The 17,453-nt window shown below is 37.7% G+C and overlaps 1 protein-coding gene across 2 annotated transcripts in view; it reads left to right on the top strand.

Moving 5' to 3' along the window:
- The window catches only part of DHX35 (DEAH-box helicase 35), a 28,092-nt gene that overhangs the window by 5,087 nt on the left and 5,552 nt on the right, over positions 1 to 17,453 (top strand). For both annotated transcript variants that reach the window (XM_069871670.1, XM_069871671.1), the window contains exons 5-18: positions 920 to 1,024; positions 2,267 to 2,328; positions 2,903 to 2,972; positions 3,535 to 3,594; positions 5,173 to 5,285; positions 5,632 to 5,728; positions 6,818 to 6,976; positions 8,215 to 8,425; positions 9,470 to 9,594; positions 10,367 to 10,421; positions 14,667 to 14,762; positions 15,140 to 15,234; positions 15,864 to 15,941; positions 17,102 to 17,231. In XM_069871670.1, the coding sequence (XP_069727771.1) occupies positions 920 to 1,024; positions 2,267 to 2,328; positions 2,903 to 2,972; positions 3,535 to 3,594; positions 5,173 to 5,285; positions 5,632 to 5,728; positions 6,818 to 6,976; positions 8,215 to 8,425; positions 9,470 to 9,594; positions 10,367 to 10,421; positions 14,667 to 14,762; positions 15,140 to 15,234; positions 15,864 to 15,941; positions 17,102 to 17,231 (1,456 nt within the window). The remainder of the gene's footprint in view (positions 1 to 919; positions 1,025 to 2,266; positions 2,329 to 2,902; positions 2,973 to 3,534; positions 3,595 to 5,172; positions 5,286 to 5,631; positions 5,729 to 6,817; positions 6,977 to 8,214; positions 8,426 to 9,469; positions 9,595 to 10,366; positions 10,422 to 14,666; positions 14,763 to 15,139; positions 15,235 to 15,863; positions 15,942 to 17,101; positions 17,232 to 17,453) is intronic.

Here is a 17,453-nt window from a genome sequence, read left to right as displayed (position 1 = left end):
GTTTTTTTTTTTTGTACAGAAAACTGATCTGCCATTTTGTAACCCTTGTTTTGCTTGTTCTTTATAATGCATTAAACTATACCTGCAGCAAATCCCCTTATGCCTCTGGTAGAAATGTAGTAGACTCAGCTGCTGTGCAATTTACTGTTTCATCTCATCAGTATTCTTTGACCAGATCCAACATGGTGAAGGAAACAGTCTCTAGCAGCGATCTGCATCTTGTGCTTTGGGCAGTCTGCCTGCATTATCTTCCCTTTTCTCCTTCATAGGACATCCAGCTGACAGCGCACAGTTCTACAGGAGTGGTTGTGTATACTGCAGTGATTTCTCATGACAGACTTCTCTTTTCCCTTTGATATCTTAACATGTGGTTTTTAAGCCTAAAATAAAAAGAATACTCAACTAGGGCTTAGTATATAGAAGCAGGAGGATTTTTTCTTTGAGAATGTTGTTGCAAACTGCCTGGACTGTGTGGCAGTCACAGGGAAATGACAGATACAGTTGATGATTTATTGCTTTGTCTTGAACTGAAAGTCTTTTAATCTGTGTACTTATCTGCTTTCTAGTCTAGACTATGAGGGTTTTCAGAAGGAAAGGGAGGTAATTGCGTAGGCATAAGTTATAGTTCAGAAATTCCTGAACTTCTGCTTGCATTACCCAGACTGACAATTATCCTGAATGCTTGGGCTGAAAATGTTGGAGTGGTAAGAGTCCAAGTGAAAGCATGGATTCACGGCTTGCTGGTACGGTTTAGAATGCTGTTCAAATGACTAAAAGTAGCTTGCCCTTGGAATTCTACTAGGATTAATGTATGTATTGTGGAGTGTCTTTAGCTGCCAATTCTCTATGGACAAAACAATGGCATAATGAAGCAGTGTGCTGTGAGCTGTCCCTTGTTTATAAAAGTCTCTCTTCTCAGGTTGCAGGTCGAGTTGCTGATGAAAGAGGTGCAGTGTTAGGGCATGAAGTCGGATATTGCATTCGGTTTGATGACTGCACGGATCCACAGGCTACAAGAATTAAGGTGAAACACGAACAGTGTGTGGTTACTCTGAAATGGTTAGTTGAAACTTTTGAGGTACTTCTGCAAAATTAATGAGAACTTGTGTTGCCCAGAAAAGAGAATAGATAACATTTTAATTTTCCGTGTGGGTAGCCTGAAAGTGTGCTTGAAATGGCTGTGGCTATCCAAACCTTAATAAAATGGGTACGTGTTCTATTGTGCTAGTCTGGCAGGCAGCTTTTTAAAGCTGAGGGAGATTTTCAAGGTAGTTGTGGCCAGATATTAGTTCAGTGCTAGTTTGACTGGATATGTCACTCGGTCATAGTGAAAGGCTGTGGAGAATCACAGATAAAGTATCCTCACCAACCTAAAAATAGATTTCGATTAAAAGCGCTGATAAAACATAAGATGAGTAGGCTAACTGAGAGTAATTTGGTGTGAATTAAATAGCAAGCTTTGCAGCTGTTCTTTAGTGCAGTGAGCAATTCTAATGTTGCTTGTGTACAGATGAGAGTTTGCTTTAGTCATGCTGGAATAGCAGTGATGATAAATGAGACAATTTTCTGAGGCTAGTAGCCCTTTTAAAGTGAAAGAACTGCAGATGTTTGTTCATTGAATGCAGCTGAAATCTTTTTATACAAGTTGATGATTAATCATTTAGGGTTGGAAATGTGGAGGTTTTTACCTTGCACTTCAGTTCTTTCCCAGTTTAAGGCCACAGTTGGAGTCACAGGTCAACCTGCTGTTTGATGGCTACATAAAGCTGGTGGCTTCCCACTGGGTAGTAGGAAAAAAGTATTAAATTGAACTATTGAATTTTACTGAAATGTTAAGTTTTGTGTTCTGATCAGAAGTGTGATAGATATTAAGCAGCCCACTTTGAAAAGGTCAAGGCTGGATTGACACATAGGATGTTACTGGTAGAACAGATTTTGCCATGTTTCAGGCATGAGTGAAAGAACTTCTATTGCCATGTTCCAGTGCTGTCAATCTGTTATTTTTTATTCTATACAAAAATAACTAATTTTAAGAAATTCAATGCTGATTAAAAAGCAATCACTCTGCCTGTCTCTGGGTTAGCACTCAGAAATACAGACTTGGCTTCCATAGTTGAAAATCTATCAATTTAAGAGGTCATTAGAAAATGAAAGGCAAAGAAAAATTCAGGCAAAAGCCTAGAAAACAATCTTTAAAAAGTACGTGGGTTATCGAGATTACCTGATAGGGTGGGTTTTTTACATTTTTCTTTGCATTCACTTTTAGTTTCTCACTGATGGTATGCTGGTGAGGGAGATGATGTCTGATCCTTTATTAACAAGATACAGGTAAGGAAACATGGAATGAATGCTTGCTGAGGTGTAGTTCAGTAAACATTTGCATTCTTTCAGACAGAGGTGTGTTTATTATAAATTAAATACCAAAAGATGTGAAAATTATTTCAGGAGTTTGACTTGTTTATATTGTAAAGACTATTAGAAACCCAGTTGATCATTGCAACACCAAACCCAGCAGGACTTGGTACTGTGGTTTTGGAACAAAAGCCAAATAGGCCTCATGGAGTCTGAATTCATTTACTAGTTTTAAATTCATTTTTTCTTCTGTTGCTAATCAACTGCAGGAAACCTGTGCAGTACAGTAAAGATAGACCTTTTTTCTTCTACCCCTTTCCAGAAGTTAGCCTGACTAAAGAATAGTGTGCATGTACCACATGGTATTACCTACAATTTTCTCCCTACTTTGTTGAAGCTCTTTTTAACTTCCACAGTTTTTGAAGTGGATATAAACAGTAGAAGTGCAGCAGCAGATTTCAAGCAATGATTTTTCTATAAGACAGAAAGACCTTGATTCTAGTGTCAATCAAGCCATTTCTGAAACCTTATATTTCTGCTTTATTCACAGTGTCCTCATGCTAGATGAAGCCCATGAAAGGACTCTTTATACAGATATTGCTATTGGCTTACTAAAAAAGGTTATTTTTTTCATGTTCTCTGTAACCATTTTCACTTTCATCCTTTTCATTAAACTTCAGATCATGATGGCTGATTAGTGAACCCGTTTAAGACAGAGTGATTTCTAGTTCCTCATTAATCCTGAAATCTATTGTACACATCCAACTATTTACCTCAGTGTTACTCGGTATCCTTTATTCCCTCCCCCCAGTGCTGGCATGTCTCCTTAGATGATAGTTGTGAAAAGGTAATCTTCATTCTGCTGCTGCTGATCATGTGAAGTGGTCTGGTAAGGGGTTGTTGTTGACTTTCAGTCTGCTAAAGATCTGACTCCCACCAGAAAGTAAGGGTAAGCTATAATGATTCCAGGCTGAATGCCCTTAAAATTAATATATAAAACTCCAGTCATCCAGGCTGATGGATCCATGGGCTGATATGGGTGCTTCCATTCATCAGCTGTTTTGTAGTGTAAAAGAATTTTTAAAGAGAAGTTACTGGTAACCCGGTTTGTCTAAGACTCGGTTCTAGCCTTATATCTCAGAAAGTAGTTTTTACTCTGGTTGTTCTTGGTCTCTGTCTTAGGTTCAAAAGAAACGAGGGGATCTTCGACTGATTGTGGCTTCAGCCACGTTGGATGCAGAGGTATTGCTTACAGAATTGGTTTGAAGTGAAGTGACCTTAAGTGGCAGCTCCATTTGTGTTTGTATACAGCTTATCCTCTCTGCTGCTTGCTTCTTGCCAAGCATTACTGATATCTGAGTTGAGAAGAAAAGAGGAAGCGGTACAGGAAAATAAAATCTGCTGTACTTAAGTTGCTATGTTTTAATTTTGTATTCCTGAACTTTTTTTGCAAGTGAATTTAAATATGAATCTGCTTGTCATATATTTATACCTCTTTTTCCTCTTATTGGTGGTGTTGTATAAAACGATGTTCTTTTGGCTTAATCTATTGTAGTAGGAGACATTGGTTTAGCTCCATTTTGCTGATAGCAGTAATTTGAGACAACCATAGACCAGTAAGAATAAGCAATAAATGAGTAGATTCAGTGAGGTCTTACTAGTTCCCTGATTGACCTGTGAAAATTTGTGTAACTTACTAAAAATCTTATTAGTTTAATTTTGAGTAGGAACGTAAGAAATGCTCTCCTACCTTAGAGCAGTGTTTCATCCAGCCTGGTGTTCTGTCTGTAGCAGCAATAATAGGAGATGTTCTTTAGGGAGAGCGTGTGAGCCTGTTCACCTGCTGTGGGTTCATTCTCTTTGAGCTGCTTCAGCACCTGCAATGGTTGTAATAGAGATATTGCACAGGACATTCCTGCTGCTTCCTTCTAGCATGTATTTATAGGTCTGCTGTTTGTTAATTTGCCTTTGAATCTGCTTGATAAAGCTTTAAGTTTCCAGGAGATTGTGTGAGCACTTTTCAGATGTTTGCCACCTGCTGTATAATGAAGTACTTCATTTAATTTTTTTGAAACTTGCTTTTTTTCATCAAGGTCTTCCTCGTTCTAGTAGTGTGGGGTTTGTTTTTTTGTTTTGTTTTGTTTTTTTAAACAACAACGAAACCAAACCTGTTTTTATATTTACTTTCTTTCACCTTTGACACTGTAAACCTTGGCTGTGTGTCTTCTCAGTCTCCTGCTCCCCAAGCGGAGCCCCAGCTTTTTCAGTCTCTCCTCATAGGGTAGCTGCTCCATCTCCTTTATCATATTCATTGCTTTTCTCTGTACTGTCCAAACTCCTCTTTTCACAAAGTGAGATTTTGGAGTTCAGTAGCATCTGTAAAATTTACTTATTCATCCAAAAATGGATAAGAATATGTAAGCCCTACCCAAAACTTTTAGCACCAATGATTTCTATGTTCTTTTTAGGTTTGAGTTCACTGCTGTTATAGATCCAGTAAAGTTTGTATATCTGCTTTTTCCAACTGTATCTGCTTATCTAATTAATTTTATTACTGCTTTTCGATCTTTGTCTTGCATGTTCCTTTCTTTGAGAATCAATGTGTTTGTGCTAAGTGCCTGAATCTCAGATAGAATAGGAAGCAATAAAATCAAAGTTTAAAATTTTTAATTAGGAATTTTGTCAAAATACTGTCAAATTTCTGAAGAAAACTTCAAAGTGTTGATAATTCAGCTTTGTCATGTCTTTAGGTTTTTCCTTCAATTCTTTGAAATATAAAACTGGAAGTGTTTTTTTTTTTTTGATTTTGTTTTAATGCAGAAATTCAGGGATTTCTTTAATCAAAATGACACCGGTGACCCCAGCAAAGATACCAGTGTGATCCTTACTGTTGAGGGGAGAACATTTCCAGTGGACATCTTTTACCTACAGAGGTGTGTTGCTGTTCCATCTTGTCAGTGGTGATGAGGAGACGGGGCAACTGTAGTGTCATTTTGTTTAGGTTAGAGCTTAGAAATTCCCAGACCCAGTGGTAACGAGGTGTAACATTCAATCTGGGAAACTTTTGAGTATTGCTTATAGCCGAAGACATGTTTTTAGACTTGCTGTGTTATATAAAGGAAACAAAACGGCTTGCTGAAGACTGATTCCCAAGGTTGCATCATGAACTAAATGTGGTGTGATATAATGTCCAAGAGCTAGTGCTCTGTTTGTTCCTTTTAGAAGTGACAAGTCTGTTATCTATTTTTCTGCAAATGTCCCCATTTTCTCTCCCTGTAGTCCTGTTCCAGACTATCTAAAATCAACTGTGGAAACTGCAATGAAAATCCACCAGATGGAGAGTGATGGTGATATACTGGCATTTTTAACTGGTCAGGTATAGACATAAGCAAGTTTTTTTTTTTTGCTTTACAGTGCTGTATTGTGGGCTTTGTAAAGCTGACACTGTCTCCTCCTTTCCTTAGATGTGCTTACTTTAATCTCATTAAAGGTGACAGATTTTTCTGCATTGATGGGAGCAGTATTAAGCCAGTCCAAAAGATTTAAAAAAATGTAATTATGGTCTGGATTTATCAAAGCTAGTGATGGATGATAGTTTTTCTCATTTAATGCCGTATGCTTTTGGCCATGTTAATAAGTAGAACAGTAAGTGTTTTTTCATGCTAGTCACACCTATGAAGTTGACGGTGAGTCATCATTGATATTAAGGCAAATGGAATTTACATTTGTTAGGCTTAATGTCTGAAGTCTTTGACAGAAAAACAAATCGCTGTGAGACAAAAATTTGCTAATCTCTGCTGCTCTATTTTTACCTGTCAGCTCACTTTGCAGCCAAGAAGGGTATTTGGAAGGTAGCTTATATCTTTTTTTCCAGTGAGGAGAACTCTTGAAGAGCTTCAAGAACATCCTGCATATTTTTAAAATAAGTTCTTCATACCTGTTATTGATTTGACTTTGCCAGAGTGAATTATTTGACAAGGCAATGTCTGAACATTTTTTTGTTTATGTTTAAGAGTGAGATGCCACAGCTGGTCTCTGAGATGAAATGTGAGGTTGAACAATAAGTATTTATACTGTTGCTATCTTTCCTGATCAAGACCCACAGCATTCTGCACTGAAGTAGATTGGCCTCCCATTTTGCTGTTATGGGTTGAGATACACAGGAAAATATGCCTGCTTCCTCCTGAACATTGTGCAGTCCTTCCCTTGTGATTTTTCCTCATGTGTTTGTGATAGTGTCTCAAATAACAATGAACATAAATACTTACATGAATATGTATTTATTATGAATAGCAATGTATGTACGAATATAACAAAACTGAGGGGACTACTCAAAAGATCCTGGAGTTCTAACAAGTAAAATTATATAAGGATTATTTTGGTGCATATTTTGTATATAGGTGGTAGCTGTGTGATATTAAAATGAAATATCTCAATTCTGCCCCCTGTCTTGTTCTGGCTTTAGGAGGAAGTGGAGACTGTTGTTTCTATGCTCATTGAACAGGCGCGGGCTCTTTCTCGCACTGGAATGAAAAAACACCTCCGTGTTCTCCCCATGTATGCTGGGCTGCCTTCCTCTGATCAAATGAAAGTGTTTGAGAGAGTTTCTCACAGCGTCAGGAAGGTGAGGCTATTGTGTATGTCTCAATTTCTGCTACCCAGAAGGGTGTCTGCATTACACAGGCTGTAGGTATGAGGTTCGCATAGAGAGACTATTGCTGATGCTTACCTAGGGAGACTTTTTACATCTTCTAACACTGCCTGTCAGTTTTCAGTCTGTGAACAAAGAACTCATTCTCTGTCTTCCCTTTTCATCTTTGAATCCTAGACATGTTAGTTCTAACTCTCCTGCCTACCTCGTCAACTTCTCAGTTTTTAAGAGTGTTCTTATATCCTTTTATGTATCTACATCTGGCTGCAGATTCTTACACTCTGAAGTCCTCTACTTTTGCCTATTTTTGTTTCTTTTTGTGGTTCAAGTGTCTATAGGTGTTTTCCACCAGTAATAGAAAAATTAGTTATAGAGTGGGTAAGTGCTTTATTTTCACCTAAGAAACAAGTTTAAACTTGCTTGGTTTTAGTAGAAGAAAAGTTTTTGTTTTGGCTTACACTATCTTGTTTGGATATATAATGTCACAGAATTATATTATTGGTCGTGAGTAGCGCTTTTTGCTTAGGCAGAGCCTGTCTTGGGGCTTATATAACCTGGTGGAATTACACAGGGGTGACTTGCTAGAATTCTTGTGTCGGTTGGAGTCTAACAAAGAAAATTGTTCATCTGGTATTGGAGAACATTGAGTATAACTCCAGGATATGACATTAGTCAATTAACTTCCAAGATTTACTTTTTTAATTTCAGGTGAAATAAGGATTAAATTTCTCTCTGTCACCTGGGAACAATTATTTTTAAATATTTTAGGGCATATGCGTGAGTACGTGATTATATCTCTACATGAATACTGCACGTGATCATTTCTGTTCCCCCTTGTCCCCTGCCTCACTCCAGTGTTACAAGTAACAGCTCAATGTAACTGAGAAGCAGAAAGAAAGTATTTTTAGTTTGCTACAGAAGAACACTTGATTTACAGTCAGTTAATGTTTTTCTCTGCCAATACTGCCAAGTTCTTCTTTTATGAAAGGAGAATAAATTTGAATAAGAAATTGATTGAGGCTATAAAAAACTGGGCTTATTTCAGGCTGACAGCTCTTTCTGCTGCATCTTCTCTATCCTTTTGTACTCTAGAGTGTGTTTACTGCAGCTATCATATCCTAGATTGTCTGTGTGGCTTGTATTTGAGCACTGATGGTAGTGTAAGTCAGGTTGGAGACTTTATGGTATCCTTATTGTGTCTGTACCTGTAGGTGATAGTAGCCACCAACATTGCTGAGACCTCCATCACAATTCATGGAATTGCATTTGTGATTGATTGTGGGTTTGTGAAGCTTCGGGCCTATAACCCCAAAACAGCCATCGAATGCCTTGTGGTAGTACCAGTATCTAAAGCTTCGGCAAATCAGAGAGCAGGGCGCGCGGGCCGGAACCGCTCTGGAAAATGTTACAGACTTTATACAGGTCAGTAATTTGTGTGGGGAAGGTGAACATGATAGTGTGACTTCCATTTTTTCTTTTACAGTGTTTTTAGTCTTAGATTAAGAAGAACCAAACTGGTTTGCTTTTTTTCTTTCAATGAAGAAATAGGAATTTTCCTTCATTATTGCTCTGCATTATTTAGAAATACATTGTTCATATGTGCAAGTGTAGAAAACTGAATAATTGTATGAGGCAGAAACACAAATTGAACAGGGTAGATATTGACATTGTCAGCAATTGCAAACTTGTAATGTTAATGCAGCTCTCAGACTGGAAAGTCTACTAAGAAGTTTATTTTTTGGTAATTTTGATTTCTGAGCAGTTGCTCCAGTTTATAATACCTACCTATGATGCTGTCTTCTGTGATTGAAGTCTTGTTTAGGAGGCTGTGTGTCTAACAAAGGACTCCAGAAATCCTTTGGGAAACTGAGGGAAAGCTTATTTATGAGACGTCTTTTTCATAGGAATAGGTGCTAACACCAAATACATCTTATGAATGAAAGATTCTGGCACTGTACAAAAATTAGTTACAAATAAATCTTTTGGCCACCTAGCAATGTTTAGAGAGCTGCAAACCACCTAAAACCTAATTTTGTAGGAATAGTTCCTAAAATTAATACTCTCCTACTGAAAGCCAATGCTGGTTTTGAACTTTTCCTTGTCCCTTCTTTAAGGAAATGCTTTTTTGTAGTATTGCACACTGCCCTTTGTTTTCTGTTTAAAAGCATTAAACCAAAAGAGAAGTAAAGCATATCCAGATTTTTGTGAAGAACTTTAAACATTTCAAGTTGACACATGGGTGGGTCACCTACAGAGTCGATAAAGTAGCCAAACCCACTGATTTTTCTGTTTAAGTATCTTAAACTACAGTAATCGGAGAAAGATCATCTCTGAGTTAGTTCTTTTAACACCTGCTAGCTATCTATACTTGATGAGTCTAGCTTGAAATGGGTACAATTCTGTCATGTTGACTGCATACAGTGGGAGTTGAACCCCAGTGCCAAATTGCTTTTTCTCCCCCAACAGAGGAGGACTTTGAGAAGTTGCCCAAGTCCACGGTTCCTGAGATGCAGCGCAGTAACCTGGCACCTGTCATCTTGCAGCTGAAGGCTTTAGGAATTGACAATGTGCTCAGGTTCCCCTTTCTTTCGGTGAGTCCTAGGCTGTAGTCTCTCATCTTTCTTTAGCGTGGAGCAAGATCACTAGATGACTTCAATAACCCACAGAACCATTGCCAAGCAGCCATTGCCTTGTTAATTTGGAAAGCATAACTCATTGTCCACAACTGATCAGCAGACTCTGGTTTTGGGAATTGACTAGTGCAAATTATGTGTGTGATGACTTATAAACAACAACCATTTGTGTTCTAGAGCTTCCTGGTAGTGGTGTTGAGTAAACAAGAAAGGCCTAGAAAGACAAACTCTAGAGACTGCAAAATTGTACTGATAGTCCCTTTGCATTGAATTTATGAAAAAAAAGGAAAAAAATTGTATCTGCAGAGCTAAACCTGTGCTTGTCCATCTTGTTAAAAACAGCAGCACCAATTTTTAGATTTGCTCTCTGTGAATTTGTAGCTACCTTCATATTGATGTGAAAAATGAATAGGGTAGCGCTAGAAGGGAAAGTTAAGTCAGTTCTGATCATCACTGGCATCACCGCTGGACCAAGCAAGTGTGATTTTTCTAGCTCTGTGATACCATAGTGAATGATAATGAGCCTGTTGAGACAATTTTGACTTGCAGCACTGGTGGTCAGTGGAAGGGTGATAGGAAGGGTCTGAGAGTGCTTTCTACATTTTGCGTAAGTAGAAAGGTAGGTAAGTACAACTGAAGAACTTTGCAAAGAGGAAGATCTGGGAATTTGTGTGAAAACTCGTGTGTTCTATGATGATAACTTTAAACAATGCACTTTTTTTCTTCACAGCCACCTCCTGCTCAGTCAATGGTACAAGCTTTAGAATTGCTGTACGCTTTAGGAGGTGAGAATATTCTGCTTTATTTACAGTTATGTTATGGGAGTTATGGAAAAAACTGTTAATTTGGTTTTGGTGATTGGATGGACGTTAATCAAATTTGCATTTGAGAACTGTGCTTTGGGAAAAAGAAAGCTTGGGCTTGACTAGTGGAAGCTTTTTGTTGGTGTGTTTTTAAAGTGTACCTCAGTCTCCTCTGAATTTACTTTCTTTTCCTCTGGTAATTTCAGCCGAGTAAGCAAGCAAAAGGCAGCAATAACTTCTTGGTAGGAACTAGAAATCTTGCATAGAGAATAAACTAGAATTCTACTGTTGAACTGGGCAATAGGTTAGGCAAACCTGTATTTTGTAGCTATCTTCTGTGTATTTCCTTGCACCTTCACAGGAGGAACCAGGTACTTGTCCTTGCTAGGAACAGGGCTCTGAGCTGGTGAGGGTGTTGGCTTCATTGTCTCAGGCAGATCTTCTGTTTGTGTTTCTTCAGTCTGTACAGAGTGATATGAAGATAGAAACGGAATTCAGACACTAATTATAGACCAGTACACAGCTTAGACACTACATTTACTTGCATCCAGTTAGATAAGTTGTTAGATACTCCAGCTCTTAGTGTGGTGATCTGCCATTTTGTGTTACTGTGCTAGTGATGGAAACATTTGGTGCTTCCAAATATAAACAAAGAAGTTGAAAGTTAAGGTTTGACATCTCTTTTACTTATTAGACTGCCTGTAATAACCTAGAATCATAGTTTATCTATTTTAGATTTTTCTGTTAGCATGTTGCGTTCATTATCTGATCTTGATGTGAGTACAGGAGCTCTGCCTAAATGTTGTTAAGTAAAATCTGATGCTTGAATTTGTGAGAGGCTGGTCACTGGATGCTAGAATGAAATAGAGAATAATGTGCTTGTCGATGGCTTTAGCAAAGCAAGTGTCACGTCTTAGTTTCCAGATCTTCTCATTGATATAATTTCGATGGTATCATTGACAAAAGTTATGAAGAGCTAGTCTGGTTATGCTTCTAAAAATGAGTTCTAGTCTGTGTGTTTGCTCTGAGTGTAGCATGTCTTATGGCTAAAAGACTACATGTTATGCAGTGCAGCGCTGCTGATGTTAATAGTTGTTGGTCCTGCAGCTGAGACAAAGGTCAAACCTGTAGCAGGTCTAACTACTCTGATTCTATTAGCGGTGAATACCTGATGCACCCACAACACCCTCTATCATTCCTAAAGGCAGCACGTTTTCTTTTGGATGAACCAGAATGAAGTTTTTCACATTGTGTCAGTGTTTCAGTGCACGACCTGCTTGTCTTTCATGCTTTTAAATTCATAGGAACTCTTTCGCCTGCAGCTTGCAAAGAGAATCTGCTCTAGTTTTAGTATTGAACTTTCTGGTTATGGACAAATGAACAGATACATGCAAACTTGTAAAGAAAAGAAGTAACAGCTAGTCTAACTGACCCTGATAGTAGAATTCAAAGTACTTTTCTAGTATTTATCTTCTTAATAGAGTAACCTTTTTTTATTATGTTCTCTGAATTACTACTCACAGGTTGTTCTCAAATTCAGTACAAACTCTGAATAATGCTCTTAGTAATATGGTTCAGTTTAAGGTTGTCCTGCAAGGATCAGGGAGTTGGACTTGATGATCCATATGGGTCCCTTCCAACCCAACGTATCCTGTTTCCAAATATTTTTATTTTGGTTTTATTTGTTATGCTGGTGTTGGTTACCTGTAACATGCCGATCAGACTGTGGTAACATTTTGTATACAGTTTTCAATTCATTTTTGTTGTAGTGAGTGGAAAGTATGCTGTCTGATTTTGTTTATAGGAAGAACTGTTTTATTATTGGTTTTTTTTGACAGCTATTTACTCTTCTTGAAATTGAGAAACTTAAACAAATTGGAAAGTTGACACAAGAACAAGCATTCCGTGTTTGACTTTACCTCAGTGTTTGTAGTTAATTCAAAGTGAACAGTATTTGCTCCATAATGTAAACGTGAGGAAAAGAGTAGTGTGAAAGAGGTTGTGTAAGCTTTGGAAACTTCCAGAGGTTTGTGGCTGGTTTTACATCACTTACAAATGCTGTGTTGTAACTTGTGGCAGTGTGGTCTCTTCTTACTCTCAAGGAACTGTAACTCTCTGCTTGGCCATGATTTTGCTTCATGCTGATTCAGTTCCATCTTGCAAAGGGGGTTTGTACTTAAGGCACTTGGTTCTTGGCAGCCTTTTCAAGCCTGGAACAAGGACCTCCACAGTGGTTCAGAAGCGAGTTGTGAGGATGAACTCACAGCTAAAACTACCTTTGGGAAAGGGAGATGAAAGGTCGAACAACTTGCTGATTAGCTGTTTGATGTTTGGCAAAATGTTATGCTCATGGTAGCTTCACAGAAAAGTACAGAGCAGTTACTCTTGGCTGCCCAGCTTTTTGTAGCAAAGCAGAGAAATGCTGACGCTGGTGTATAAGATGAGAAGAAATGTGTGTCCATGTGTGCAGTATGTGGATTTGCTTTTCAGTTTTTGCTGAAGTTCGAGGTTTTAGGTGGTTTATTATGGAAATTTTATATAAGTTGCAGAGGTGAAGCTGCCCAAGCATTTGCAGGTGCAGGAAGGATTAAATTTCTCTTGTGCAAGTATGAACATATATTTCATCATTTGCATCGTAATAGCATGCAAATGTGCAGTTTAGGGTCAGGACCCTGTTGTCCCAGTGTGGTGCCAACAGAGAAATGTCTGCAGACGCTCCTAAGGCTGAGATAGTTATGTTGGATAAACACATCACTGTTTTTAGACTGATTGGTTTTATAGCGAGGCAAAGTGATTACATCAGGACTATTTCTTCTCAGCCTTCTCCTTTGATGCCCCTTTAAAAGTCTGAGTTGTCAGTTCCAGTTTGTTGTTTTTAAGCATAATTTAAGAGATAAATAAGCAGGTGGAAGATGGCTTTATTTTTAGCTTTATTTCAGGTCCAAAGTTTTTTAAGTTGTTGCTTGTCAGAAACTAGCAATCTAAGTTTAAAATAGTGTGAGTCTGTCATATGCTCGTGATTGTTACTTGAAATGTTTTAGTGCAACAGTACTTGAAAAATCTCTTCTGAGTGTGTTCAATAAAAATCTTTCCAGTATCTTTTTCCAAGATCTCCAATTTCCTGTGTATGATATACATCTGGGTACAGTGGTCGCTTCAAAGATTTTTGCCTGTTCCAAACTAGGATCCATTGCAGACCTTTTGTGCATATCGAGGCTTACTGCTGCAAAAACATCTGTGCACAAGCCATACATATATCCTTGCAAAACTGCACTGAGATTTGTAAGATTTAGCGGAAGCCAAAGGATATTAATGGCAGTAGCTTTTCTAATTTTCCTATTGCACTGGTCAAATTATAGCTGTCATACCTTTTTTTTTTCGATTTCTGTGACTTTGTTTAAAATGTTACTTCATCGTTTCACATGAGCTGCCTTTTGTACCAGTTTCTGAGGAAAATAATGTGACAATAGGTGAAATGCCTGTCAGGTTGCGTTGAACAGTGTAGGGATGTGATGGGTGAATAATATAATGTTGTCATAATAAGTGAGATGATAACATGTCAAATAATAAAATGAGAGTAAACACTTGATGGAGGTATCTGTGGGTTTTGATGTGCTGGCATGAGTTCTAGATCTTTCCTTGTCTGAGTCTGTGCTTTTGCTTTTTTCTGTGGAACATAGCTGAAGTACAGCTGTGGGGTTTTGCCACCATGGATTTTGACATATACCATGTTTATATAATGTGTGGGCTGACACCCTATCCCCCCAGTAGCGCTTCCTTTTTCTACAGTTATGCCTGTTCCGTAATTATGCCCTTTTTTATTCTCATTGGGACTCTTTCTGCTTCCCGTCTCCATGAACAAAGATGTTGCTAAATACTTAAAAAGGAGATGCACGAGTCTTAACAGCTAATAGGTGCTCTGGCCATTGCATTGACTTTGACTGCAGGTTTTCTAAAGTGTTGGCTGTAGCAGTGGAACTTGGCCAGAAGGAAGAAACTTATGTGTGCAAGTATGTTTAAAAAAATAAAAATACACATGATACTTAGGAAGGTAAAGAGGTATTAAAGAGCGCCTTGTACTTAGTTTAAAATACATTCAGCAACTCTTAGGTGCATTTGTTACATTTCAGTGCATAATTCTGCCCTTCAGTGCACGTGAAATTCTTAAAGATGACTTTCTGTGCTGCTTTTGCCTATATCACAGCTATATTTCTTAATATGCTGCAGGTTTGGATATGCATTGCCGTTTAACGGAGCCTCTTGGAATGAGAATAGCAGAGTTTCCTTTGAATCCTATGTTTGCTAAGATGCTTCTGGAATCAGGTAGGAGGAAAAAGAAAAAAAATCAGTTTTCTTCATAGTCTTATGATGAGGAAACTGCCCCATGTTGTGTAGTACTAGACATCTGCTAAACTTGAAACAAACTGCATGCTACATCTTGGTATGATGTGCATTGGAAAGAATTAAACTCATGGACCTCTAAGTCTAACAGATTTACCACACTAATAAATCTAACACATTTATCTTTTAAGCTTTTTGTTACAACATTCACTGTTATACTAAATAAATATAGGAGTTTAGGTATTTCACTTTTATATACTATAAAAGTATATTCTACTTCTTTTCCTTTTTAATCTATGTGGGGGTTGATTGAATTGAAGAGTTTTTCCTTTACTGAATTTTCTCCATTTACTCCTCAGGAAATTTTGGCTGCTCTCAGGAGATTTTGACGATTGCTGCCATGATGCAGATTCAAAACATCTTTGTGATCCCTCCAAATCAAAAAGCTAAAGCTGTAAGTTCAGTCATGTCTCATTTTCTTTTTGTTAGTTCCACATTTCTGGATTTCTGCCAAGTGTTTTATTGATACCCTTTACAGACTGCAAGTTTTTATAAAAATAAAATAAGGTCTTGAACTGTAACTATTGCTTATAAGTGAAAGAATAAACTGAGTAACAGTGGGAACCTTGGAATACTTTACTGGTGTTAAAAACCTCCTTCTAAGGACAAGAAACATGAAGGATTATAAACCAGTGTTGGTCAGTGTAAGGGTATATGGGAGGAAAAAAACCAACCAAACAAAAAAATCCAAACCTCCCCAAATTCCACTTCCTTTCAAGAGGAACAAAAAAGAAAGCATTAGGAAATTAGCAAATTCTTAACAGGTAGCAGAAGCCTGATTTCAGTGCATCCTTCTTTTGGATTTTGAGGTTCATTTTCTGTTTGTTTTTCTAATTTCAATTTTAGTGGTGCTCCTGAGTATAGGTGGACTAGTAAAATATTGTTGTTGCCTAGAGGAACTACCTTGTATGGTAATCATTTTAATAGTCACTGGGAGATGTGGAGATGATGGGAACTGAGGATATTGGACCTGATTTTTGCAAAAATCAGCCTGCCTGTAAAAATATATCCCTTCTTCTCCAGGCCAGGCAACACAGGAAGTTTGCTGTGGAAGAAGGTGATCATCTCACTATGCTTAATGTTTATGAAGCCTTTATCAAGGTAAGTCAGAGTAAGTGTATGTGAGTTTACAGGAATGGGAAGACGTTACCCTCAGTTCTGATTATGGAAATTCTAGTTATAGCTTCCTCGAAGCTGAGGACTTACGAAGTCTATTAAGTGATACTTCTGCCTTAAAAGACATTCTGGTCATATTTTGCCATGGACCTTCTGTAGTTCCTCTGAACAGGAGGAATTGAAAATAGAAGGAATTTGGTTTGGGTGCAGCATGGAAGTCTTATGGGTAGACAAATGTATTTTCAGCTGGGAGAGTGGGATTTTTGAAAGGGCCTGGGAAAAACAGATGTCAAAATTCCAAATGAAATGTATATTCTCTCATCTTTTCTATAGATGAATCTGAGTTTTTTACTGATGATAATCTGCATCTGTAAAATTGCCTCATTGATCATCATATCCTCTTTTACAGTGACCTTATGTATTTGCACTAAGATTTAACACCAATCTTAATACTTCTCTGTAAGCTGAGGATTAATTTAGCAGTTTTGAAGTACTGTACCTGTTTGGGAGAAATATATTTTGCTGGTATAAAACACTTCTGTAATAATATATTTGCAGCAACCTTGAGCTGAAGCTGTATAACCACTCCTGTGTTTAAAAAGACAACTTCCCCTCTCCCCAGCCTTAAAGCACCAAACAGGCACCAACTGAAATTTTGCCCATTAAATTTTATATCTGGGTAATTCTCTCAGAAATAGCCAAATGCAAAGGCTTTTGAAGGAAGTGCTGGCTGCTGGAGAAGTAGTTCTTTGCATGGAGGAAACCAGCGAAAACAGTGTACAGGAAAGGTTGTGTACATTTTGAGGTTGAAAACAGACTAGTTATGATATGATACATTTGTATGTGAGAGTAGAGTGATTGATGCTGCTATCTTCCATCACATAAGAAGCGAAGCACATCTGTTTGAAAATACCCCATGGCATTTGTTCTGCTGCTGTTTAGAAGTTGTTTGAAACATCTTTTATAGTTACTGCTGCTACACACCCTTGTTAGTTGCTATGTAAATAGGTAATTTTCAGGGAAGACCACAATAAATATGTTGTAGGAAACAGAGCCAGACTATGTGATCCAAAAGACATTGGTTTTTGGTTTTTTTTTCTGATGGTATTTTATTGTCATTTTTTCCTATTCTTAACACTGTACAGCACAACAAGAGCTCTCAGTGGTGTCAGGAGCACTTTCTGAACTACAAAGGGCTTGTTAGAGCTTCTGTTGTAAGAGAGCAACTGAAAAAGCTCCTTGTCCGCTTTAAAGTGCCAAAGAAGTCCAGTGAAGGTGAGAATTTTTTTTAACCTGTTGTCTAATACATGTTGAAGGTAGTCTCCCAATTGTCAGTCTGCTTCTTGCTTTTATTTTAACCTTTGAAGTATTTTCTTCTTGGTCTAAAAATAATGTTAATTAAAGCCAGATTTTTTTTTTTTTCTGTACTGACTGTAGAAGAACATTTTAGCCCATTTTTACAATTAACATTTGGTCCAGTCTTTATTAGTTAAGTTT

This window comes from Phaenicophaeus curvirostris, chromosome 18, assembly GCF_032191515.1.
Source record: "Phaenicophaeus curvirostris isolate KB17595 chromosome 18, BPBGC_Pcur_1.0, whole genome shotgun sequence".
Classification (NCBI taxonomy): domain Eukaryota; kingdom Metazoa; phylum Chordata; class Aves; order Cuculiformes; family Cuculidae; genus Phaenicophaeus; species Phaenicophaeus curvirostris.
This window is presented reverse-complemented; position numbering and strand designations above follow the sequence as displayed.